At 46.0% G+C, this 26,854-nt stretch overlaps 1 protein-coding gene across 1 annotated transcript in view; it reads right to left on the bottom strand.

Moving 5' to 3' along the window:
• Positions 1–26,854, bottom strand: part of LOC130380927 (inactive dipeptidyl peptidase 10-like) — a 206,091-nt gene that overhangs the window by 141,499 nt on the left and 37,738 nt on the right. Inside the window, exons 4-8 of the mRNA XM_056588357.1 lie at positions 20,020–20,114; positions 18,038–18,112; positions 6,514–6,566; positions 5,623–5,704; positions 5,121–5,241 (exon numbers count right to left, since the gene is read on the bottom strand). Coding sequence (XP_056444332.1) covers positions 5,121–5,241; positions 5,623–5,704; positions 6,514–6,566; positions 18,038–18,112; positions 20,020–20,114 — 426 coding nt within the window. The remainder of the gene's footprint in view (positions 1–5,120; positions 5,242–5,622; positions 5,705–6,513; positions 6,567–18,037; positions 18,113–20,019; positions 20,115–26,854) is intronic.

Here is a 26,854-nt window from a genome sequence, read left to right as displayed (position 1 = left end):
GACTCTTGCCTCCCGAGCCTTGTACACACAGGTCACCTCCCTCCCGACCCCCGCAGATCCCAACCCCGTCCTCGTTAATCCCGGGGATTGGGTCTGGGTCAAGGTCCACAAGAGACACTGCCTTCAGCCACGGTGGGAAGGCCCCTATGAGGTACGTCTGGCCACCCCCTTCTCTGTCTCCCTTTCAGGAAGGAGCGGCGCCCGCTGGCACCACCTGTCTACCACCCGCAAGGCCGACAACCCGCATGACCGCACCTTGGCTACCGTTCAACGCGACGAAAATAAATTTCAGAAAGGCCCCCACCACACCCACCGCACCAGCCTCCAGGGCCAACACGACAACTCCTAAACCCCCCGTCCGACCCATAATGACTCGCGACGGCCCGGTCACGATTTTTGATTTAAATTCCATGGGGCGACTCCCCACCCACGATTCCATCGCGCTCGCGACCGGCTACGCAGACGATAATGCATAGCTTAGCTGGATTGCTGCTACGATCCGATTCCAGGGGCTGTCCGACTGCGTAGCCTGTGCGTCAGCTCGCCCCCATCTAATCTCGACCCCAGTACTGTTCGATTTTACCAGCGACCCCATCGGTTCTCACTGCATGTTAGCTCTGTTTGTTACCCCCAAACCGGCCGGCTGCGGCCTCCTTAGCTCTCTGTTTCCACCCGGCCTTAACGACTCGATTCCCCCGGTGTACTCCCCTGGGGAGTACACCCACTCTTGCATCACCAGGGTCGGAGCGGTAAATGTTGGGGTGGTACCACCATCGTGGTGCCACTCCATCACGAACGTTACGCTTTGGCCCAACATGACCGAACCGGGCCTAGGACGCCAAGACCTATTCTGGTCCTGTGACAAATTCACCCTTAGACTTACACTCCCGGCACAATGGTCCGGAACCTGCATTATAGTGCGCCTACTTATGCCCGTCACGCTCTTTACCCGGGGTTCGCCCGGGCCCGATAACCGAACTACCTCTCGACACCGCCGCGACTCCGCTCTCACCGACCACTTTGACCTAACCAAGAACACCACGTACATGGATAGCATAGGCATTCCCCGGGGCGTTCCGAACCAGTTTAAGTTAGCAGACCAGATAGCCGCGGGTTTCGAGAACATACCCCTTATCTCTGCCATAATTCCAATCACCCCCAACAAAAACGTAGATCGCATTAATTACATTCACTACAACGTCCAGCGCCTATCCAACCTGACTCGCGACGCGGTAGAAGGGTTGGCCTCACAACTGGCCGCCACCTCTCTAATGGCGTATCAAAACCGTCTAGCCCTAGACATGTTGTTAGCCGAGAAAGGGGGGGTCTGTTCGATGTTTGGGGCTCAGTGCTGCACCTTCATTCCCAACAACACGGCCCCTGACGGGTCAGTGACAAGGGCCCTGGCCGGCCTTCGAGCTCTTTCCGTCCAGATGGCAGAGGACTCTGGGATCGACAACCCCATGGAGAAATGGATGACCGACATGTTCGGCAAGTGGAAGGGCCTTCTCATGGCCGTCCTGACATCCCTGGCCTGCTTCGTCGGGATTGTGGTCTGCTGCGGGTGTTGCTGCATCCCCTGTGCCCGCACCCTCTGCTCACGCCTCATCACCACGGCCCTCGAAAAGGAGAAACAACAGCCCCCTCCCTACTCCGAAGCAGCCCCCCTCATGCCCCTTCTGGATTGCCTGGACGAGCTTCCCCTGGACGACCAGATGGTGCCTGAAAAATTTGACTGTGAGTATGGCCTCCCTCGCCCTGCAACCCCTGACTTTGAGTACGAGCTCGACTGTGTCTTCGCCGAGCCGGACATCTACCCGTGAGTGCTAGTGGCCTCTCCCGGTGCACGGCCCCGGCGTCCTGTTTCCACCACCGTATGCTGAAACCCCACCACGACACCCCCTTTCCCCCCCCCCCCCGCCTGTGACGTGCTAGTAACCTCTCCAGGTGGGCTGCCCCATTCCCGCATTCCCGTCCCCGCCAACGGCACCACCCCCCTCCCACCTGATGCACCCACGTCGCCCGGACCAGGGATCTGCGTTCCGGCACCAGGGGCTGCGGCCCGTTCCCTTAAGGCTTGAGGGCGCCCCTGGCTGTATTCGCTTCTGTACGCTTCACTGTTTTTAGCCGCTCCCATATCTATGCCCGCGTCTACGCAACCGACGCCGGGAACGTAAATGTTGTTGTTTATATCGCTGTCCCACTAGATGGAGCTCGGGGATACACACGGGCGAGATTCCAGGGGCCTTGATTGCCCGTTTATCAGATGAGGTCCTGAGCGCAGTTGAATAAAAGGGTCTAATGCTCAGGTGGCGCCTTGCGTCCACCTGCCCGTGATGACGCTCAGGGCTATTCCGTGGTTTCAGTTGTTCCCGTGCCCCGTGCCTACCCTGGATACCCCATGCGTGTGATTGCTTATTGTTACACGACCAGCTAACTCCTCCTCACATCCTTAGTGTGTGGTCACCTAGGGATGGGTTGAGGGGGATTGCCATTCGTTATGCACCTCATATCTTTCTGATATTATTATTATTATTTAGGGACACATTTCATGGTTGCATTTCTTTCCTGTGATTGTTATGGTGTAGTGTTTGTGTGATTGTTGCGTTTTTGTTTGTATCGTTATTGTTTACTGTTAGTTTTATTGTTGCATTTTGTTGTTATTGTTATGGTTTGGTGTTGGTTTTGTTGTGTATCACCTGCTGCCACTTTATTTGGTATTGTCTGTTCGCGATGTAAGGCCGGGGTGGATGCCACCCCCTAGGTGGGGTGTGTATGGCATACCCATGTCTGAAGCATGGGTGGCGTTTCTCCCACGTGGTTCCCCATACACCCGGTCCAGCGACTTATTTTAGTCCCATGCTCATGGTTGTTTGTTTTTATGATAATTTTGCCTTCTTTCTGTTATTTCTAAAAGTGTTATGATGGTGGTCCCGCGCTGAAGTCCTATCCCTCGTACCCCTAATGAGTAAAAGTCGTCTTGCGACGACTTGAGGGGGATATGTTGGGCAAAATAACCTGCTGAGCACATATAAATATAGCTAACTCCCACCCTAGCTTGAGGAGCACAACACATGGCAGTCACGTTACAATATAGTCAGCTTTTAACACATAACACAAACATGATAATATAGTCAGGTCAAGGCCAGAGCCAAGGCCCCATTTCCCAAGCAGGCAAATGGTAGACACTAACGGGAGAGCCACATTAATTCATCACACAAGAGATACTTCGAGCACACAAGAGATACTTCGAGAACAAAGGAGACACTGAGGAGCTCTTCCCCGTTAGTAGGAACACAAGAAGATACACTTGCATACACCAGGGCCTGAGAGCCAAGGTCAAGCAAAAACACACAGAACCACACACACCTCATCGAGAGGAGGATACAGTATAAAACTGTATCACACAGGGACTCATGACCACCTTCTTCTGAAGCAGACCTTCCACGGAGGCGAAGCTCTGGACGAACCATCAGCGCTGATTAGGGACTTAGACATATTCGATTTCTCACGCTTTATGACTCTGTATAACCGTTGCCACTTTACTTAATAAATCCAAGGTCCTCGTGCCGATAGACTTTATTACCTCTCCGTCTCATTTTATCTGATCCAGTAACTAGACAGACCGTTTTTCCCTTCACTTCCCACTCCATGTACAAAAATGCTGCTGTTGGGGAGGACATCCTCTGTTTCACTGCCAAAGCTAGGCTGCAGGTGCTACCTACCAAATACAATCTGGCATTATGGTATCCTGCACACCACCATCCACACTGTATAATGCACTCTGGCCATCAACTTGAATCAGTTGCCCATGTTGTGAATGGCTGTACTATGTACAAAGGACTGTATATTGCACGCCATGACCGACTTGTCGATCTAATTTCCAGTAATGTTAAGGAAGTATCTCTAGAAAATGTGACCATGTACAAACATTCACGCATCATGCCGGAATGGTTTAACAGCTCTATTGATGTGTTTTGTAACATCCCAAATACCCCTGATGTTGTGTTTTTAAACAGAGACAGAAGGGAAGTGCTCTTACTTGAGATAGGCTGTGTATTTGATCTGTACATGGAAATGGCTTTCAACGATAAAATCCTTAAATACCAGCCCATTCTGGAAATTCTAAGGGACCTAGGCTACCAATGCAAGCTAATAGTGTTTATTTTTGGAAGCTTGGGGCATGTCCACAACCGTGTTTTCAGTGGGTTAAGGCTGGCTGGGCTCTCCAGCAGAAAATCTAAACAATTAGCAAAGTTCTGCTCCATATCAGCAGTGATAGGCAGCCTGGCAGTGTGGCGCAGGAGATGTTTTTTGTACCCTTGAACAATGACTTATCTTATCTCTGAAATATTTGAATCTTGTCTCTTGTAATGTGATTGGTGGATTCAAATAAAGAATTAAATGTGTGTGTGTGTGTGTGTGTGTGTGTGTGTGTGTGTGTGTGTGTGTGTGTGTGTGTGTGTGTGTGTGTGTGTGTGTGTGTGTGTGTGTGTGTGTGTGTGTGTGTGTGTGTGTGTTGTGGTGGCCCATCCGCTGAGCAGTGCCCCACAGGGCCACATGGTGGACACAAGGGGTGTGGTATTGGATGGGAGGTACTACTCTAAAAGCTGTGTCATAGAGACCCCGCCCCACTCAGCTGTCTCAGCTTACCACTCACAGGTGTGCTGAGTTAGCCCTGCAATCAGGAGGCCTTTTAACCCCACCAGAAGAAGCTGAAGACGGACTGGCTGGGGGAGCGTGAGGAGACCAGACACACACTCTGACTGCCAAGTCTAGTGGAAAAAGCCAGACAGAGCACCCTGACATCAACCGCCGACCCGGTGAAGATTTGAGTTGCCTTTTTTACCCCTCCCTTTTCCACGCACCTTTATAAATAAATGTCATAAGTTTGATTTCACCCCCTGATTCTGCCTGTTTCTGTTCCGATTGGTTATCCCACTGTTGAGCATCACAGACCAGGCGCCCAGTGTGTGTGTGTGTCTGTCTGTCTGTCTGTCTGTCTGTCTGTCTGTCTGTCTGTCTGTCTGTCTGTCTGTCTGTCTGTCTGTCTGTCTGTCTGTCTGTCTGTCTGTCTGTGTGTGTGTGTGTGTGTGTGTGTGTGTGTGTGTGTTACAGACCCTCGTAGAGCCAGTCAGCGAGGCCGTTGAAGATGACCTTGTGGGCCCCTGATGAGGTCACCCTAAAGGTGCTGGCCCGCAGGTCAGCCTGGTAGTACAGGTTGTTCTCAAAGACGTACAGCTGACACACACACACACACACATGAATGTCCACACACACACACACACACACACACACACACAGACACGTCCAGATCCACACACACACGCGCACAGACACATTTACATATGTAGAGACACACATGCACAGACACACACACACTCACACACACACACACACAAAAACACATACACATACAGATGTAGAAACACACATGCACAGAAACACACACACACAAACGCATGCGCAGAGACACATGCGTAGAGACACACATACACACCCCCACACACGTATATATAGACACACACACACAAGAGTCGAAAAGAGAGGGAGGGAAGGTCAATACGACAGACACGCAAAAGCAACAAAAGCAACAATACAGACACATTATCAGATCCTCACCAGCTGTTGGCCATGTTTCCCCCAAGCTGCGTGCTGAAGCACTGCATTCTGGACCTCTGGAGGGCTCACTTCCCACACCTCCCTGACACACACACACACATAGAGAAACATACACACACACACACACACACACACACACACACACACACACACACACATAGAGAAACACACACACACACACAAATAGAGAGACACACACTCACACACACACACACACACACACACACACACACACACACACACACACACACACACACACACACACACACACACACACACACACACACACACGGAGAAACACACACACACAAACACAGAGACACAAACAGACACACACATACACACACACACAGTAATATCAAACACAAAATATTAAATACACACACACACACACACACACACACACACACACACACACACACACACACACACACACACACACACACACACACACACACACACACACAGAAACACATACAGGCACACAGAAAATGTAAACGCACACAAAAACAGAAAAAATAGCGCCCAGTCTGCACTTCTCTCTAACTCTGTCTCACGGTATACATAAATATTAGTGTTACACAGTTTACCACTGTTTTAATTTATCTTGTTATTATATACTTTATTTTATTTTATTATCGTTATTTATTATTGTGATCTATGTTGCTACTAATTTTACATATTTTTATTTCTACTTATCTTTATTACTTATTTTGTATTGTTGCTGCAATGTGGCCGTTGAACCAACTCTAAGAATTGTACTCGTCGCTTACGCACAATAAGATGTAATTATTATATATTATATAATAAGATTCATGAACATAAACATGAGCAGCGAAGAACAAACGGGCAAAACAGGAAGGTTGGGGAGTCTCTCCGCAGTACACCTACCTGGTGTGGAGGTTGTAGATGATGTAGGAGGCGGTGTAGGAGTATCTATACACCTAGAGAAGCAGGAGACATTTCTTTAGAAGTTTGTGATCTTGAAGCGGAAACCAATACAGCCATCCATGTCGACCACCACAGAAAAGTTGTTGGCTTTCTTTACAGAATCCAAGTTCATCCAGAGGTAAAGGCGGGCAGATGGTGGGGACAGCTCAAGGGTATCAGAGAACCATATGTGATGGGTTAATCTCAGAAACAGATCTGCTGTTAACTGCCCTGTGAACCCCATGCAAAACAGCTGTTTTCGGCAAACCATTTCTTTTTTTGTAAAGATTGTAAAAACACTATAATATTAATATTGTAAAATATTTAAAGGGACCTATTATGCTTTTTCGACTTTTATGACCTATAAACGTTTTTAGAATGATTGATAGTGATGTTTAACCCAACCCGGTATCACGCGATTGCGTGCTCATGCACACGAACGTTAATCTATTGAAGCGTGTTCCAGAGTACGATAGTCCGACTTTTTGCGTGCTACACAGAACGAAATGTAAACCAATGCTTTCTGAATGGGAGTGTTGTCAGACAATGAACGTGCTCCACAAAACGCTACGAGAGAGAGAGAAAGAGAGAGAGGGAGGGACAGAGAGAGAGAGCGAGAGAGAGGCTTCAGAAAGGGTGTGCGCAGATAGTACAGTGCACCCTAGTTATGTTTATGCCAAAACCACAAATGCTATATGTATATATATATATATATTGCCTAATTATATATATTGCCTATATATATATAGGCTATATATATAATTAGGCTATAATTATATTATTTAGCGTGTAATGAGACAATCTATAGCCAAATTGTCGAAGATGCCCGAGAATCTCCGGGGATATCAGCATGGGAAATCGGCGAATCAGACCCATGAACCTATAAAGAAAGACGTCATCTCAAGCGGGAGAGAACGTTTGCGGTGCTGGTTTGTGTCACGTAAGTACAGTGCCGTGTTCCAATACCCGTACTGTCCGTACTTACTAGCCAAAATTTGAGTACGCAGTACGTTCCAATTCAGATCCGGCGAAAAGAAGTATACTTCAAGGACCCGGATGCCGTACTCAAAACGGGCTAATCGTGAAGTGTGGGATCGAAGGACACTCCCCGTACTCAACGGCAGCCATCTTAGCTATGTAGCGAAAGAGGCGGAGCCAGGCTGAGCCAAAGTCGGCGCATTTCCCACATAGTCTGCATTAATAGAGTCATTTTGTAGTTTTTATAGTTTTTATAGCTTTTTATAGCTGCTAGGCGTAAAGAGTTCACCGTTCAAAGCGGGATGTTTATTGCGGGGGAGGAGCCACGGCGGCAAACGTGATCGTAATTTCCGGTTAGTGCACCACGGAGTACTCGATTTGGAACAGCACTCACATCTGAAAAATTAACGTAGTAGACAGTGCGGATAGTATACTTCCTTTAAGTATAGGCCTACTCATGGAAGTACGGGTATGGTCTCACGAAAATACGTGACTCTGTCACGTTATTTAATCTATTGAAACGTGATCAGGGACACGTAGGCCTATTTTCTAAATTTTGGAAGTCACTAAGCATGACTTCCAAACTAAGGTTCTGTCCGGGAGCGTTCTCCCTAATGTCCCTTATGGAGCTCCGTACAGATCATTCATTGTTAAAAATTGTCTGTGATAACTAACAAATGACAGCTTTTGGCCACCCGTTTCTACTTAAAATTGTCTGTGATAACTAACAATACGACAGCTTTTGGCCACCCGTTTCTACTTTCACCTTTGATACTGAGAAATTGTGACAATACACGGATATATTAAATGCAGGTGCGCTGCTCTGTAGGCAAACCGCGAAGGAAACAAGGGTAGCTGCTTCATCTGTTCTTTTTAGAATTGTATGTCTTGATGTTTATTTTATCTAGCCATCTACTCTCTTGTTTTTGGCTATGTGAATGAACGTCCGCGTCGATGCCTCGATCGCAAGTCCAGTGTCGCGAGCGGACGTTGCCAGACATCTAGAAATCATACCGTATTTAATGGGTTGTAGTGAGTGTAACATAATTCACCTACAGTATTTTGTTATGTGTTGTTCTTTCAATTGTGTTGGGCATGTCGTTTACTATCTTTGTGGTTCAGGGATCGCTGTCCCTTTTAAGGATTACGAGCGTCTCATGACGTCAGAGCCCATGCGGGATTTGTTTACCTTCAGCACGTTTTGATTTCCTGTTTCTCTCTTACTAAATAAACGAGTCACACAACTGTGTGCTCAACGTGCGAAATTGTATCTCTCACTTATGGCAATTTCCACAGGGTTATCATTAATATTGATGTGTAGGGGTTGTTTATAACTCGTGAATAATATTGTTTAGACCACGGTCTGGGGGAATACTCTGATTCTGATTGGCTGCAGTGCGTGCATTAACTCCTGATATAGCCCTACAGACACCTGCTAAGTAGTTCCAGTCAGTGTTTAGATTCTCTGCCCGAGCCCGAGCCCGACGCGGGTCGGGTCGGGCCGATATTTCCCACCACCAGCGTTTTTATTTTACCATTGGTTTATTGGCCTAATCTGAGGAGAAATCTATGCCATGAACAGAAATATTATAGGCCTTCATTACACGGGTCTTCTCAATGATGTGGAACGCTCCGTTCATGGGTAGTAGTCCGGTGACTTGTCTATCCCAGCGTCTTCCGTTGCTAAGCGACGTCACCGTCTTTGCAGACAAATTATTTCTCTGCTGATCAACGAATGGCCAAAAGACTTGTACCCCCCCCCCCCCCCTTAAATAAATACTATGGCAGAATTATTATTATTATTATTATTATTCTCATTCAACTTGAACATGTGTTTTTACAGTAGAGTGGTGGAGGGATGACGTATGTTGGACAACCCGGAAGTGAGCGTCGCCCTGGATTCCCTCGACAAAAAGCCAACGGGTTTTGCCATTGGATTTTGGATTATTGCTGAAACATTTGCATCTTTGAAGCACCTCCTCAAAAACTGAAAATAAATAAATAGATAAAAATAACCGTGCTCCAAAGAACGAAATGTAAACCAATGCATTCTGAATGGGAGTGTTTCTCAGATTTTTCCATGCTACACAGAACGAAATGTAAACCCATGCAAATAAAGACTTCATGGTCATAATAATTTAAATATCATTAATATCCTGAGTGTGTAGGGTGGTATTCGATTTCTTTCAACGGGGCTGCATCCAGTCACTTGACCGTTATGGTTGCTATGGTGGTTGCTATCGACCGCCCCCTCTAATCCTTACATGGCTCTAAAAACCACGCGGCAAAGGAGCTGCCGTCCATTGTGTTGTTTTTGTCGTAAACTAGGGTCCGATGGTTAGAAAATAGGCAGATATTCCAAGGTATCCTTAAAAGGCAGCTTGGATGTTTTTATTTTCTGCAGTTTAGACTGCTACTATAACCTATTTTGGAAAGCAAAACACCAAGCTCATTGATTTAACGAGGCAGGGTCATTTGAAACAATTTATTAAATAAATATTTGTGAGATGTCATTACTTCTCCTGAGTTTGCTTCCTATTTATGTCGAGTATACACCCCTACTGTCCACAAGCATCCCTCCCACCTCCCCATATGGATTTGCAGAACTGTTGCCACGTCCCAGTGGTGGAGGTATCATATATATGAAAGAGGGCATTCAATGATACTATAATGATCAATTAGGAGGCCGAAGCCCTAAAGGAAATTATGCAATAGGTGACTGAGGGGCAACATTTGAGAACCCCTTTTATCAAAGGGGGTCTCAAAGGACTCATAGGCTTCAACCTGTGGCTCCAGCCCTACAGGAAATGACTCAGCAATTGCTCCATCTCGTTGCACCTGCACCCAGCGGCTCGCTTGCAAGATTTTGGCCTGAAGTTCTTCCCAGACCTACACCCTAGCCATCCAACATGCATATCTGAGAATCAGGCCTCTCTTTAATAATGACAAAAAGTTATGAGAGAAATACACATGAACTTTTGTTATCTCATAAGCGGCGTGGTGCCGGCTCCTTTTGACCTTTTGACCCCAGACTTCTGGGGGAATAGCTGAATCGATTCATTAGTCAATCAGAACTATGTAAATATCTTCCCGGTGGCGTAAGAGGGAGAACAAGGTGTCCTTCAACATCTACGCTTCCAGGCGATTGCAACGGTGCCACACATGAGCATATTCGAACATGTTTAATGGTAGTAATTAGCTGTCGAAATTGGAGGCCTTAATCAATAATGAGCAGCTATTGATTTGCTTCCCGATAGAAATTTGTGACAAATGACATGTTATTTAGCATCTACACGTTGAGCTGAGTCCAATGACACCAAGCATGCGGGTGGTAACATGTATTTTACATGGTACACCTAGGTCTCGGACATGATCTCGGTGTAGCAAGAGGGCGAGCTTGATCTCATTGGACTCAGATTAACGTGTAGATGCTAAATAACATGTAATTTGTCAGAAATCTCCATCGGGAAGCAAATCTATATCTGGTCATTATTGATAAAGGCCTCCAAAATCGACAGCTAATTACTACCCCGAAACATATTCAAATATGATCATGTGTGGCACTGTTGCAATCGCAGATGACGTAGACGTAGATGTCAAAGCACACCTTGTTTGCTCCGTTACGCCACCGGGAAGATATTTTCATACTTCTAATGGATTGATTCATATTTCAAGGTTCCTGCCCTCGGTGTCCGACCGGGCCAAGTTTCGGTGCGGGGGTCCCAGTTAGGCCCTAGAATAAGGTATTCAAATTTCAGGGCGGTAGGACCTTCCTATCTCAAAAACTGTTTTTCCACCACATTCTGAACCATTAGGTCTTGCAGGCAACACTTCTGAGGGGCTTTGTCCAAATGACAGTCCATTTGGGAAAACTTTTTTTCTCTAAGGGCTAGAACTCCAAATCTCGGATATAGTTCTCGGGGCCCCGGGAAATGTGTGTAAACATTTAAGTATCCCTGGCTATCTCGAAAAGGCCGGAAAAGGGGCGTGACCTCCAACAGTACAGTAAATGTAGATAAGACAGAGGTTAGTTTCTAGTCCCCATTTTTTGTTGGATGGAGGTGTACATTTGTGGCTTAAGGTGTGTAGACACAGCTGGCCTGTGGCCACGTTTTTGAAGTCTGGGGTCAAAAGGTCAAAAGGAGCCGGCACCACGCCGCTTATGAGATAACAAAAAGTTCATGTGTATTTCTCTCATAACTTTTTGTCCTTATTAAAGAGAGGCCTGATTCTCAGATATGCATGTTGGATGGCTAGGGTTTAGGTCTGGGAAGAACTTCAGGCCAAAATCTTGCAAGCGAGCCGCTGGGTGCAGGTGCAACGAGATAGAGCACTTGCTGAGTCATTTCCTGTAGTGCTGGAGCCACAAGTTGAAGCGTATGCATCATTTGAGACCCCCTTTGATAAAAGGGGGTCTCAATCAATGACCTTGGTGTTTTGCTTTCCAAAATAGGTTATAGTAGAAGTCTAAACTGCAGAAAATAAAAACATCCAAGCTGCCTTTTAAGGATACCTTGGAATATCTGCCTTTTCTCTAACCATCAGACCCTAGTTTACGACAAAAACAACACAATGGACGGCAGCTCCTTTGCCGCGTGGTTTTTAGAGCCATGTAAGGATTAGAGGGGGCGGTCGATAGCAACCACCATAGCAACCATAACGGTCAAGTGGCTGGATGCAGCCCCGTTGAAAGAAATTGAATACCACCCTACACACTCAGGATATTAATGATATTTAAATTATTATGACCATGAAGTCTTTATTTGCATGGGTTTACATTTCGTTCTGTGTAGCATGGAAAAATCAGAGAAACACTCCCATTCAGAATGCATTGGTTTACATTTCGTTCTTTGGAGCACGCTCTCTCTCTCTCTCTCTGTCCCTCCCTCTCTCTCTTTCTCTCTCTCTCGTAGCGGTTTGTGTAGCACGTTCATTGTCTGACAACACTCCCATTCAGAAAGCATTGGTTTACATTTCGTTCTGTGTAGCACGCAAAAAGTCGGACTATCGTACTCTGGAACACGCTTCAATAGATTAACGTTTGTGCGCATGAGCACGCAATCGCGTGATACCGGGTTGGTTTAACCATACTAAAGTGTCAAATAATGACGGACATGCATTTCGCCGTATTCCCTGCGGACAGTCTGGAGTGGCTGGGCAAAGCGCTAAACACTCGGGACAACGTTTGCGATTCACTTGTTCACATTTCCGGGAAATCTTCTACGTAGAGGCACTCCTGCCGCGCCCCCATATGCCTGGTCAAATCTGCCCACGCGCGCGCTTCAAGGAAGGTATCCAATCACAACGGAGTTGGGTTGGCAGGAGGGGGGCGAGGGGGCGGAGAAGGACGAAACCCAGCGTTGACAGAGAAGGCTGAAAGCGCCCAGATGAGAGGAAGAGTTTCCCGAAAATCTACATTGTTTTTTGTGTATGGTTAAACATGACTATCAATCATTATAACAACGTTTACAGGTCATAAAAGTCGAAAAAGCATAATAGGTCCCCTTTAATATTGGGAGACAATCAGGCAACAACGTTACAGCTTAGTAAACCGACATTGCAAGGGTTCCTTCATGTATTAATGCGGATTCAACGCTGCAAGGCGATATATAATATTTATTCTATCTATGATATATATTATAGATATAATATACCTAAACACAAAAACAACCCAGATCTCCTCCAGGAGGTGGAGCAACTCATTATTTAGTGTTGTCTGCTGCCGCCCAGAGCAAACTATCTCCATAACCACTCGGAGGAAGAAGCTAAATAACTATGGTTTTTATCCTGCCGCCTTTCAAAACATTTTCAGTACTCAGCAGCCCTAGATATAGTTATTCTTACTTGATTCTATTGATTTGATTTCAATTTTAATAAAATAAGTGATATAAGGTAAAATCTTGTTTTGTTAACTTGAACTATTGTATATTTAAATAAATGAACACATCTTGTTCAGACAGGGTGGGGGGAACGGGGGATGTGGGGGGGAGAAACCAACAGAAAGAAGGAAATGAAGACCTTGTCTTTGTTTAAGTACTTTTGCCTTGTTCTGATAAAACTCATCAGAGAAAGAGAAAGCTGAGTTCTGCTGTGGGACAGAGGGGTGAGGGGTGATGAGGAGGGGGGAGGGATGATGAGGTTGGTGGGGTGATGAGGGGTGATGAGTGGTGATGAGGAGGGAGAGTTGATGAGGAGGTTAGGGTTAGGGTTAGGGTTAGGAGAGGATGGAGGGATGATGAGGTCGGAGGGGTGATAATGTCGCAGGGGGGGGAGGATTCAGTTACACTGCAGTGTTTTTCGCGGGGCTTGGGGGGAGAGCAGGAGTTCCACCTGGGAACGAGCGGTGGCTGAAATCAGTGATCACCCACCCACCCACCCACCACCCACCCACCCACACACACACACACACACACACACACACACACACACACACACACACACACACACACACACACACACACACACACACACACACACACACACACACACACATATCCCGCTTATTACATTGACAAGTTACCGGACTACATGCGGAGTGTTACCAATGGCAAAAAGTCCTTTTGTTTACCTTGATAGCGGTCATTATTCATCCGTTGCCAATGAATTATCCAAAAATAATTGACCGCCGGAAGTTGTGAAGTGCCCATGCAAGTGAACGGAACGTTGAAAAGACCCGTGTAATAAATGGAGATAATGCGATGATTAACATTCCATACTGCTTGTCAGCATGATAATAACATTTATGCAAACAGATTTTGAATATTTTGATTGGCTGCATTACAATATTAGCAGACATTAAATTAAGGATACTTACATTTTAGCTGACTTTTAAGTTTTAAGTCAGCTACAATTACAAGTAGTCTACCCTTAGATTAATAGCTGCTATTTATTGTAGGCTAATGCATCACAACATACAAATACATATTTAGTCATGCCCAGCTCGATTAAATCAAATAGACTGTTGACAACATTGTTTAATATGTTCAGATAATTATGAGACATATTCTGAAATATATGATGTATCTTAGAGTCAGGGCCCTCTTCAAGCCATGATGAGTAGAAACCAGTGAGGTTGAAATAGAAGGGGAGATGGAGGACAGTCTAAGTAGAAGCAGCACTGTCACAGTCTATTATCTTATTTCTGTCTATAGTAACTACAGGTAAATGTGTAACTAAATACTAACTAACTATCAATTGTACAAAGTAGACTAGGTAAGTAGGTAAGTTTATCATGTTGTTATACAGTTGTTATTCATTTTCTTCTGATGATAATGACTACCCAATTTTGACCCAGTATTACCCAATATATTTTGGGTTGGGGGGGGAGCTCCATAACCGAATTCTGTCGGGGGCCCCAGAATTCCTAGGGACGACCCTGCACACACACACACTAAAATGCAGATACAAACACACACACACACACTCATATGCAGATACAAACACACACACACAGACACACACTCATATTGTGGCAACCCCGCGCCGTCGTGCTTCGACGAACTGCGCCAGCACCCTGAACAGCGCCCTCTCCGCGGACAGGTAGTCCGCGGGAGATATGTCCCGTTCAGCGCGGCTGCGCTAGATCGCGTACCAAGCAATCCCGGGGAATCATGGGCATTGGGATCACCTGGCGGAAGGAGACGGCAGAGGGGCCGGGCACGCACCAGACGGGGGAAGCCGAGTTGGAGACAGTCGCGGACTGAGCGGCAGAAGCCGGGAGCGATAGCCACGCTGACCTCACCGACGGACCGGAACCGGAGACCCCTCGCCCCTTTTTCCCCAGTGTGGAAGAAACCTAAGTTACTGTATGATTTCTCCTTTTCTTTGGTGAGCTGCACGTTATAAAACCGTTGCACCGCAACCCTGCTTGAGCGTTTGTTTCGAGAATCACAGCCGCCGACGACCGGGGTTGCCACATTATACAGATACAAACACACACATACACAGACACACACACACTCATATGCAGATACAAATACACATATGAATGAACAAAGAACTACATAATTGTATGAGGGGCCGCCTGGGACATAATTCATACTTGGTCTTACACACACTATTATACTCTGTTTACATGTATGTATGAGAGTGTATAGTCGCGTATGTGAGAGAGTATAGTAATGTATGTGAGAGAGTATAGTAGTGTGTGAGAGAGCATATAGTTGGGAATGTGAGAGAGTATAGTAGTGTACGTGAGATGGAAATGTAGTGTATGTGAGAGAGTATAGTGCTGTATGTGAGAGAGTATAGTAGTGTGTGTGTGAGTGAGTATAGTTGTTTATGCAAGAGAATATAGTAGTGTGTGTGAGAGAGTATAGTTGTGTGTGTGTGAGAGAGTTTTACTGAAACGGAAGTGAGTTTGATTCCTCAGTTTCTGATTGGCTGACAGAGGAGGCGGTACCGCCTGGCGCTAAAAAATCCTGCGCTGTCATTTCACTCTTGAATTTCCAGCGATTCTGTTATGCTGCGTTCACATAACGCAGCATAATGCGTGCTCCGTTTCATTCAAACTCTCTCACACACTACTATACTCTCTCACACGCAATACTATTTTCCCTCACATACACTACTATATTCTCTTGCATAAACAATTATACTCTCTCACACACAATGCTGTTATCTCTCACACACACTACTATATTCTCTTGCATAATCAACTATACTTTCTCACACACACTACTATGATATCTTCCATAAACAAAGAATCATCATCGTTTCTTGCGCTCATAGGCCTCTTAAGTTGAATCCTCCCATGGGACTGTGAGCTCTATGATGTTGACAGACTTCAGTGAAGGGGACCAGAGTACCATGTCTGGTCTAAGGGTGGGGGCTGCAAACTCAGGTGGAAAGATTAGTTGATGGCCAATATCGACTAGCATCTTCCAATACCGGGCCTTGGCTAGCTGCTCAGCATCTGGTTTGGGTGGGGGATGGTTGGGCTTTTTCTGTCCCTCTCGGATGAATGTTGGTGCTGTGATGGGATTTGTTGCTCTAAGGGGCAGGGAGTTTGTGGTATTCCATTTGCTCTCCAAAGCTGCTGCCAGATTCTTGCAGACCTGGTTGTGCCTCCAGGTGTAGCGGCCTTGTGTGAGGCTTGTCTTACAACCGGTCAAGATGTGTTTGAGAGTCCCTGGGGTTGGGCAGAGGGCACAGGTTGGGTCCTCGCCATACCACTGGTTGAGGTTTTTTGGAGATGGGAGCACACCATAGTTAGCTCTGATGATGATGTTGCTTGCCTCCATTACCTAGAGCTCCCTCCAGCAACAACTATACTCTCTCAAACACACTACTATTCTCTCTCTCACACACTACTATATTCTCTTGCATAAAAAACTATACTCTCTCACACACTACTATATTCTCTTGCATAAACAACTATACTCTCTCCCATACACTACTATACTCTCTCACATACATTCCTATGCTCTCTCACATACCCAACTACTGTATATGCTCTCTCACACACTACTATACTCTCACATACATTCCTATGCTCTCTCACATACCCAACTACTGTATATGCTCTCTCACACACTACTATACTCTCTCAAATACACTACTATAGTCTCTCCCATACACTGCTATACTCTCTCTCTCACACACTACTATTCTCTCTCACATACATTACTATACTCCCTCACATACACGACTATACACTCTCATACATACATGTAAAAGCATAATAATAGTGTGTGTAAGACCAAGTATGAATTATGTCCCAGGTGGCTCCTCATAAAATTGCGGCTATGCACACACAAACACACGTACATGCACGCTTACACACGCACACACACACACACACACACACACACACACACACACACACACACACACACACACACACACACACACACACACACACACACACACACACACACACACACACACGGAAATAGAAACACAAACATGAATGCCCAAAAGCATTAAGGCCAACACACACACATACGGACCAACCCATGTGCAGTTGGAAAACACACGCACAAACACTTACATAAACATGGCCACACAAACTCACATGCACAATTTACAAACAGCTTCTGTTCTGTTGTGTGGGCGTGTGCATGTAGGTGACCGTGTGATTGTGATTAATTTGCATTTAAGTGTATATGATTGTGTGTGCGTGTGTGTGTGTGTATGTGTGTATGTGTGTGTGCGCATTTTAGTGGGATGAAGAACGGCTTGTTTGCTTATGTTTATGTTTACATATTTATTTCCTGCTTGCTAAATTGCCAAATATTACCACTGCATCCACAGTTTTTACATATTTTCTATTTGGCTGTTGAGGAACCAAGCCTAAGATTCTTACTCTTTTGTACTTAAGTACAATTAAGTATAATAAAAGTAACTCTGATTCTGATTCTTATTCTGATTCCGTCGTTTTTTTACGTTACATTTTACATCCGACCTTGACCTTGACTATTCTGTTAGAATGTAGTGATTAATAATGATAATAAATCATTTGGTTATTAATAGTGATAATAACAAAAGTAGTTAATAATAACCTCACCTGGTTCACATCATAGGCCACAAGGGCGAACTTCAGATCAGGAGAGAGCGAGTACTTCACCGCCCTGAAATCCACCTGGAGGTTTAACGAAATCAGTAAACATACTACAGTAAACACACTACATTAAACACATCACACCTGACACTACTCTGAACACAACAAACCTCTGCATTTAGGAATGCTCCACATCGGCAGGGTCATTAAGTAGTAGTATATGAGTAGAAACTACAGTGAACTGAGAACTTTGACGTAGAGCGCTAAACATTGGACGTTGGATTGACGTGAAGATCATGTCTATATCTGGTCCATCGGTCCATGACCAATTCTGGACATCAATTTGACATCCAAACTAGGTCCACTATTTGGATGTCAAACCACGACCCAACTTGGACGTCATATTGGCATTCAAACATTTCACCTTTGAAGTGGGTAAATTGTTGGACGTCATTTGGACGCCTATGACAGGTGCAGGATCTGTAAACATGATCCCACTGGCAATGTGACGTCGAAGAAACATCTTTTCTGTGTCATTATTGGATTGTCCGATTTTGGTCCACTGAATGGTTTGTTTTGTAACGCCAGGTGACGTCTAATGTTGACGTCTGTTGGACCTCCGTGTAAGGGCTATTTATAGTCTTTTTTATACTACTTCTTATTGTTTCAAGTTGTTTTCTGTACCATTAGTTTTCCTGTAGCTCTAGCATTTCACCTTTGAACTGGGTCAATTTTTTGGACATCATTTGGACCCCTATGACAGGTGAGGGAAATGTATACATGATGATTGTTTTTTTGTTTTTACATTTTACATTTCATAGTTTATTTATTTTAAGTAATCAAGTTATTTTTTCATGCATATATCTGATTATATGTTATTGCATTTATCAGTTTATTAATTTGGAAATGCTGTTTGTGGAAAAAGTTCAGTAAATAATTTCATGGTAGCCTATCCACCTTATTCCTAAGTAAAAAATTGGTAACGCCATGGCAGCTGTTGTCGTGGGCATGTGTGGTGTACTAGTTAAAGAGTTGGACCTGTAACAGGAGGATGGAAGGTTCGAAACCCAACTGGTACCCAAAATATGTGTGGGTGATGTATGGAATTGTACAGCAGCTCCTACGTCATCATCTACAGATGAGGTGTCTTCGAGGCAGGCACCTGAAGCTCCCCTGGTGCACTGTGGCAGCCCACTCCGGGTAGTGCTTTGCTGGCCCGCTAGGACGTGTGTGTTTCGTTACCTTACATCTGTTGACCTCAAAAAATCCTGCAGCTAAGCTTGGATATTCACATTCCCATTAAAGGCTTTGATAACATGCCTCTGAAGTGTGACTTATTGCACCATTAAAATACTTACAGGGAACTAGTCATCATATTTCCACTCCATGAAACACATGTTAATGCTCAGTAGTACACAGATATGGTTCTTTAATGTATTTGCATTGTACTAATATCCGTTCATTTTCAATGGGCATAAATGTGTCTGAAACAAGGGGCATCCCAATTTTTTCAACATTAACAGCATAGTCATTAAATGGCCTTTAGAAAAATGGTTTTGGGGGGAACTGGGGCAGTGTGCTAAAGCAGTGTGCTGTGTGTGTCACTAATTCACGGTTGGGATGCATGCAGAGACCAAATTCCTTGCATCTGTGAGCATACTTGGCCAAAAAGATGATGCTAATTCGATAGGCCCTTGTGGCGCGGCCTAAGCGTTTGTCCTTAATGTCATTTTTTTCCCCTTACATTACTTTTACTTTAATACTTTAAGTAGTTTTTAAACCACTATTTTCATACTTTTACTTAAGTAAAAAGCTTGAGTTGATACTTCAACTTCTACGGCAGTCTTTTTGAACCCTAGTATCTATACTTCTACTTGAGTAATGAATCTGAATACTTTTGACACCTCTGATTAAAACACCCTAATAGCCAAATAGTTGTTTTGTCATGATGGTGAAGAGAGATTGAGAGAAAGAGAGAGAGTTCTTACGAATGTCTTGTTCCTGATGAGCACCTCTGTCTCGTTCAAGACGACGTTGAGCTTGACCACATGGCCGCTGTGGTCTCTGAATACCACCTCTGAGGCTAGGACACAACAGAGACAAGGTTCTGGTTCACATGGGACTTTGTACACAAACACAAACGCAGGAAGAATTGTAAATTTGGTGTTCGAGAGAAAATCCAATGATTAAGGAGAACACTGATGAGGCAATCAGGTGACAGCACCACTGTAATTAACAGACTATTGATTGTGGTCACAGGCAAGTTCACACCACTTCAGTTTGTTTTTAGAAGTGGTGGGGACAATAATCATAAGCTTGAGTGTGGTTTGAAAAGTGCTGGGTACCCTTATGTAAGCTATTCATCCATTCAACACTGCATTACAATATGCTCTACAGTGTATTGTTAGGTGTTGAAAATCCTATTAGAACAATAAAAGTTGAAAACCACAGTTTGTGTTTTGGCTTGTTTTGCAAAACGGCGTTGGAAACACCAGGGTATTGGCTCGGGATATGTAATACTAATACACACAGGACAAAGAACAGTGTTGGCAATTTAACACTTATCTTGACATCAACAAAGTTTACCAGACAAACAATGCCAGACTGTAAAGGGGGTACGAAATGAAACAAGGTACTGAGCATCAGCCTTTTGAAGACGAGCAAGGGCTGCTGGTAGCATATGTTATGCTGCATTAAAAAAAGAAGAAAAAAACAAGCGCCCAGAGGAGAATTGCATCTGCCAAATCCTGACCACCAGTAAACACTTGCGAAGGACCAATGTAGACTTCACTCGTTACAACATCATAATAATAATAATACATTTTATTTATAATGCACTTTATATTCAAGAATCTCAAAGTGCTTCAGAGAAAAAAAAAACTATTAAAAGGGGGAACCTCAAAGAAAGTTTAGCTAAATGCTCTTTTAAAGAGATGGGTTTTGAGGTTCCGTTTAAAAAGAGCTGTAGTCTGTGGAGCCCTCAGGTGGTCAGGGAGGGCGTTCCATAGTCTAGGGGCAGCAGCAGAAAAGGCCTGATCACCCATGGTGCACAGCTTCGTATGTCGGGTTTGGAGGGTGTGAGTGGATCCTGAACGGAGTGTACGTGAGGTTGTCGGGGGGGTGAGGAGTTCCTGAAGGTAGAGGGGGGCAAGTCCGTGAAGGCACTGGTGGGTGAGGAGGGAGACCTTGTACTCAATTCTGAGTGGGACAGGGAGCCAGTGCAGTGATTTCAGGATGGGGGTGATGTGGTCATGCTTGCGCACCCTCATCAGGACCCTGGCAGCACTATTTTGAATGTATTGGAGCCTCTGGATGCTCTTGCCAGGGATCCCAATGAGGAGTGCATTGCAGTAGTCCAACCTGGAGGAGACAAAGGCATGAACGAGCTTCTCTGCATCAGCCAGGGTGAGTGATTGGCGGAGTTTGGCGATGTTCCTGAGGTGGTATAATGCTGTCTTACAGAGGTGTTTGATGTGGGTGTCAAAATTAAGTTGTGGGTCCATGGATGGCTTCATTTTCCTGATGACGCCCTCCACCTCTTCCTTTGTGATGCTGGAGAAGGAGCAGAGGGTCTGGACAGAGTCAATCGGTGGGTCAGCAGTTGGAAGGGGCAGGACAGTAGTGGTGGAGAGGTGTGAGCGGATGTTATTCACTTTTTGTTGAAAAAAGTTGATGTGCATGTTGCACCTCTCCGTGGTGACATCAGATTGGGATGGTAAAGGGTGTTTGAGAAGGTGATTGATAGTTGAAAAGAGCTGTTGGGAGTTACCAGGGCTATTGTTGATTATTGTGGAATAGAACCTGGACCGTGCATTATTCAGGGCTTCAGCATATGCCCTCCTGTGTTCCCTGTATGCCTGTTTGTAAACGGTCAGACCAGAGGCCTTGAGTCGCCGCTCAAGGACACGCCCAGCCGCCTTCATTGTACGTAGTTCATTGGTGTACCAGGGTGCGGAGCGCGAGAAGGAGACTGACCTCGATGTTAAGGGGGCGTGGAGATCCAGGAGACTGCTCAGGGACTGGTTGTATAAGTTCACTGAGTCAGCAACAGAGAGGGAGTCAGCTGAGCCAGAGGAGAGATGTTGAAGGTCCAGGGCCAGGGCATCCATGTTGATATTTTTCACATTCCTGAAGTGGATCTGCCGCTTTGGTTTGGTGTGGGAGGAAGGAAAAGGGAGCTCCATTGACACAACTCTGTGATCCGAGACGCCAAGATCATAGACCTGTAGGTTGCTGATGGGGGCGGAGTTTGAGATGACCAGGTCAATTGTGTGTCCTCTGGAGTGTGTGGGGGCATCAACATGTTGTTGTAGGTTGAGGGAGTCTAGCAGCTGAAGAAAATCAGCAGCGGGCTGGCATGAGGGGGTGTCAACATGAATATTTAAATCACCCAGAATGATGGTATTGGCAGAGGTAGTACAGAGTGTTGTGAGGAGATCAGACATTTCCGGGATGAAGCAGAGTTGGGTGTTGGGGGCCTGTATATGAGTAGAACAGTCATGGGATGGGGGGGCTTGCATGTGAATGCAAGACATTCACAGGAGGAAGTTGTAGGCAGCACCATGGGGGACAACTCCAGGTCCTGTTTGTGGATGACAGCTAGGCCACCACCGCGTCCAGTTCTGCGGGCTGCCTCCAAGTAACTAGCCTGGGGGACAGGCTTCGTTTAGGGCAGAGTAAACCTCTGGCTGGTGCCAGGTTTCTGTTAGACACATGAAGTCAAGTCCTTTTCCCTGATATGCTCTTCAATCAAGCTGGATTTATTATTTAAGGATTGAGTGTTGAAAAGCTCAAATTGGACCAGTGACTGTGGGGTTATTCTCTGTACAGGTCGCAGAGCCTTAAAATCCACTCCGCGCAGGTTGGAATCCACTCCATGAAATCTATCCAGCCGGGAGTGCGGGGATCTCGCGATGTTGTGTCTTTTGCCCTCAGCCGTCTCAGCGGACCTGATAGATGTGATGAAGCCGGCAGGCTGACCATAAATAAAGTTTCTCCCTGAGCCTCTGTGGATATATCGAGGTCTACGCAATAGTCCTAGCTGCTGAATGGTGGAAATACAGGGTGGGGTGGAGCGATTGTTGTACTTCAGCAGCTGTGGGGCGAAGTACGTCAACATCGAACCAGCCAGAGTGATGTTAGCCTGTTAGCAGCTAGGTACGGACCCGAAGCATCTGGGGAAGAGCTGGGAGGCAGTGCAGAAAATCCACGAGACAGTAGAGACAGCTTAGCAGGTTGACCAGGGCATATTCCTCACCAGGATCACCAAAAAAAAAAAAAACGCCAGCAGTGACCAGGAAAATGTCACATCGGCTACTTGTTTTTAGCCGTTGTTTTTAGCCGTTGCTAGGGACGCCAAAATAGCAAGTGAGCTACACGGCTCTTCACAATAAAAATAACAATAACACTGGAACAACTAAAGACAGTCCATAAGCTTGCTTTTCGTCGCTGATGTAGCTTGCAGGGAACCAAGTAGAGATTATATGTCCACAAAAAAATCACTTTTCTAAATAAAATTGGCCCAAAAATTGCTTGGAGAATCGGCGAACAGACAGTGCCAGTGTCCTCTCCGTTTGATGCCTAGTGATCATAAGCAAATTGCCCACAAATAAAATCCCCTACAGTTTAGGATAATCACACAGGTTATGCGATAACATATTTATATCAGGATAGGCCTACCAGGCTCCAAGTCGTCACATATCTCAATCAGACAAAACAACTATAACCACATTGGCATAGCAATCGCACCGTGTGTAGCTGCTACTAGCTGCAATCTATATACAATGCATACTAGCTGGAGCACCAACCAGAATCAGATCACAATCGCTTTGGACCGTGGGTAACCTTTGGCCAGGTCATCAATAGCAAACAGAACCAGCAGCAAAGTTCACGTAAACCAATTTCTTACCTTATGTGGCCCTCCACATGCAGGCTAGATGATGTATCCATATCGTTATCCAGTGTCACAAACATGCTTTTTATAGGAAGCAAAAGAACCGGCTATTTTCTGAATAAAAATGTCAATTTTGGCTGTCTGTCTTGAAACTTCTCCAGTGCGTTCACACCAAACGCAACGGGGCGACAAGATCCCATACAAAGTGAACGTAAAGAAATTTTTTGATTTGTCACGCCACACTCGAGTTGAAATATTTCAACTTTGACACGAATTTCGCGTGATGACAGCCAATGTCTTTGTGCGCGCCTATCGCATGATTTTAGGCTCGACGACTTCGGTTGAGTATGTGGGGATTTTTTCAGTCGCAATTGGTTTGCACATTTTTAAAAGTGGTGGGGACAATATTTGTATTTCAAATAGTGGGGGGGACATGTCCCCCCCGTCCCCCCCGTAATCGACTATGGGTAAAATTGCCTATGGGTAAATTGCTTTATAAATCAGAGGGGAAGTATCTAAAAGGTTTTGTTCATATAATCGCTTGTACGTCACCACGAGGCTGGTAGAGATAAACAAACATAAACAAAGCTACAAATGCATGTAAACCTAAAGCCATTGATCAATTTGCTTTTAGCCTAAAGTGCACATGATGTCTGCCTGGCTCGGCCTGGGTTGGTTTGAAACATCCTCCAGCAGTGTGGGTATGTGATTGGTTCAGGGGTCAGTGTAGGGGGAGTATAGGGATTTGACGGGGTCAGGGGTCAGTGTAGGGTCAGTATGGGGATGGGACGGGTTCAGGGGGCAGTGTAAAGATTTGATGGGGTCAGGGGTCAGTGTAGGGGCAGTATGGGGATGTTACAGGTTCAGGGGTCAGTGTAGGGGCAGTATGGGGATGTGACGGGTTCAGGGGTCAGTGTAGGGGCAGTATGGGGATGTTACAGGTTCAGGGGTCAGTGTAGGGGCAGTATGGGGATGTTACAGGTTCAGGGGTCAGTGTAGGGGCAGTAGGTGGATGTGATGGGTTCAGGGGTCAGTGTCGGGGCAGTATGGGGATGTGACGGGTTCAGGGTCAGTATGGGGATGTGACAGGTTCAGGGTCATTGTAGGGTCAGGGGAGAGTGGAGGGGTCAGCATGGGGATGTGACAAGGTCAGGGGTCAGTATGGGGGTGGGACTGGGTCAGGGGTCAAATGGAATATCAGAAACAATAACAATAAAAGAAAGCTTTACATAGCGTCTCCAACGCCACCGCTGCTACCACATGAGGTCAGTCTCTGAACGCCTACTGAGTGAGGCCATGTTTATTGTTTTCTGGTTTGAGTTTTAGGTTTCTGGTACGCCCCATAACATAATCCTCCAGTAAACTATAAAGTAAATAGTAGGAGAAAAACGAATTCATCACGCAGCCCGTCTACACCAACGTATAGAGGTGTGGTCGCAAGCACGTCTGTCTCTGGCCTGAGCTGAAGAACGTGTGCAGCTTCACCACTTTTGGTTTTGGTAATTGCAAGCACAGGTGCTTACTGTGTGTGTGTGTGTGTGTGTGTGTGTGTGTGTGTGTGTGTGTGTGTGTGTGTGTGTGTGTGTGTGTGTGTGTGTGTGTGCGCGCATGTCTATAAGTTTGTGTGTGTGTGTGTGTGTGTATGTTTGTGTGAGTGTGTATGTGTGTGTGTGTGTGTGTGTGTGTGTATGTCTACGTCCACACACACACAGGACGTGTGATGCGTCTGTGCAGTAGTGTTGGAGTAGTAGTGCTTGTAGTTAGTGCATGCTGCATGCTGCTTGCTACTCTCTGCTCTCAGCTACTGCCACCGGATAGCCCTTTGTTAACAGGGGCGAAAAGAGGAGCCAAGTGCGAAGTCTCCTCAGCCGGTACATAGCCTCTCCACTGCCAAGATCTTGTACACGCCTCCCCGTGGCACACATGGTAACTGGTCCCTTGCGGTCACAGGCTAAGTTGTAAAGGATCTCGGAGCAGCAGTGAGTGGAAATGCCCTGTTGCCAATCAACCACTGTCTCAGTTATGGGTAAATAGCCCCAGCTTGGGTAAATAGTGAAGACCCCAACGGCTGGGAAGGGGGAAGAAGGCAACCCCATAGCCACATGGGTTAACTCAGGAGGGTACAGTGGCTAGGGCAGCAAACCCCGAAAACAAACCTGCACCTTGGGACAGGCACAGGCGGAGTCCAACTGACCGGACCACCGACAGTCCCCTGCAACTCCTGCCAGACGAAGGTCGTCATGGGTTCTCTCATGCCACTGGAGGTCCATCTGGTAGGTGTGAAGATGGTGGGAGTGAGGTCTGCGCACCCACACCTTCACCTTAATCCTCACCTATGCGCATGCTTCTTGCTTCTGGAGCTTGCAAGATACAACATAGACATAGCAGCTCTCAGCGAGACAAGACTACATGGAGAGGACTCCGTGTCAGAGGTTGGTGCTGGGTACACCTTCTTCTGGAAGGGGGTCCCTGAAGGCACTCGCCGTAATCATGGAGTTGGCTTTGCTATGAAGTCTAAACTGCTGCAGCGCATTCCGGAATCCCCCGTCGGCATCAATGAACGACTGATGACATGGCGCATTCCCCTGGCAAAGGAACGCTTTGCCACCCTAATCAGTGCATATGCACCCACGCTTGATGCCGAGCATAACATCAAAGAGGATTTCTATAGAGCTCTTGATGCCGTATTACAGAACACCCCGGCTACGGACAAGCTCATACTCATGGGAGATTTCAATGCTAGAGGGGGCACGGAGCACCTGATATGGAGTAAAGTCAGACTCCTCTCCCTCTGTGCAGAGCACCAGCTGGTCATTACCAACATAATCTTCCAGATGAAGAACAGGCTTAAGACCACCTGGCAGCACCCCCGCTCAAAACATTGGCATCTCCTCGACTATGTGATTGTCCGTCAAAAGGACAGAAAAGAT

This window comes from Gadus chalcogrammus, chromosome 4 (genome assembly GCF_026213295.1).
Source record: "Gadus chalcogrammus isolate NIFS_2021 chromosome 4, NIFS_Gcha_1.0, whole genome shotgun sequence".
NCBI lineage: Eukaryota > Metazoa > Chordata > Actinopteri > Gadiformes > Gadidae > Gadus > Gadus chalcogrammus.
The sequence above is the reverse complement of the archived record's forward strand: the minus strand, read 5'-3'. Positions and strand labels throughout refer to the sequence as shown.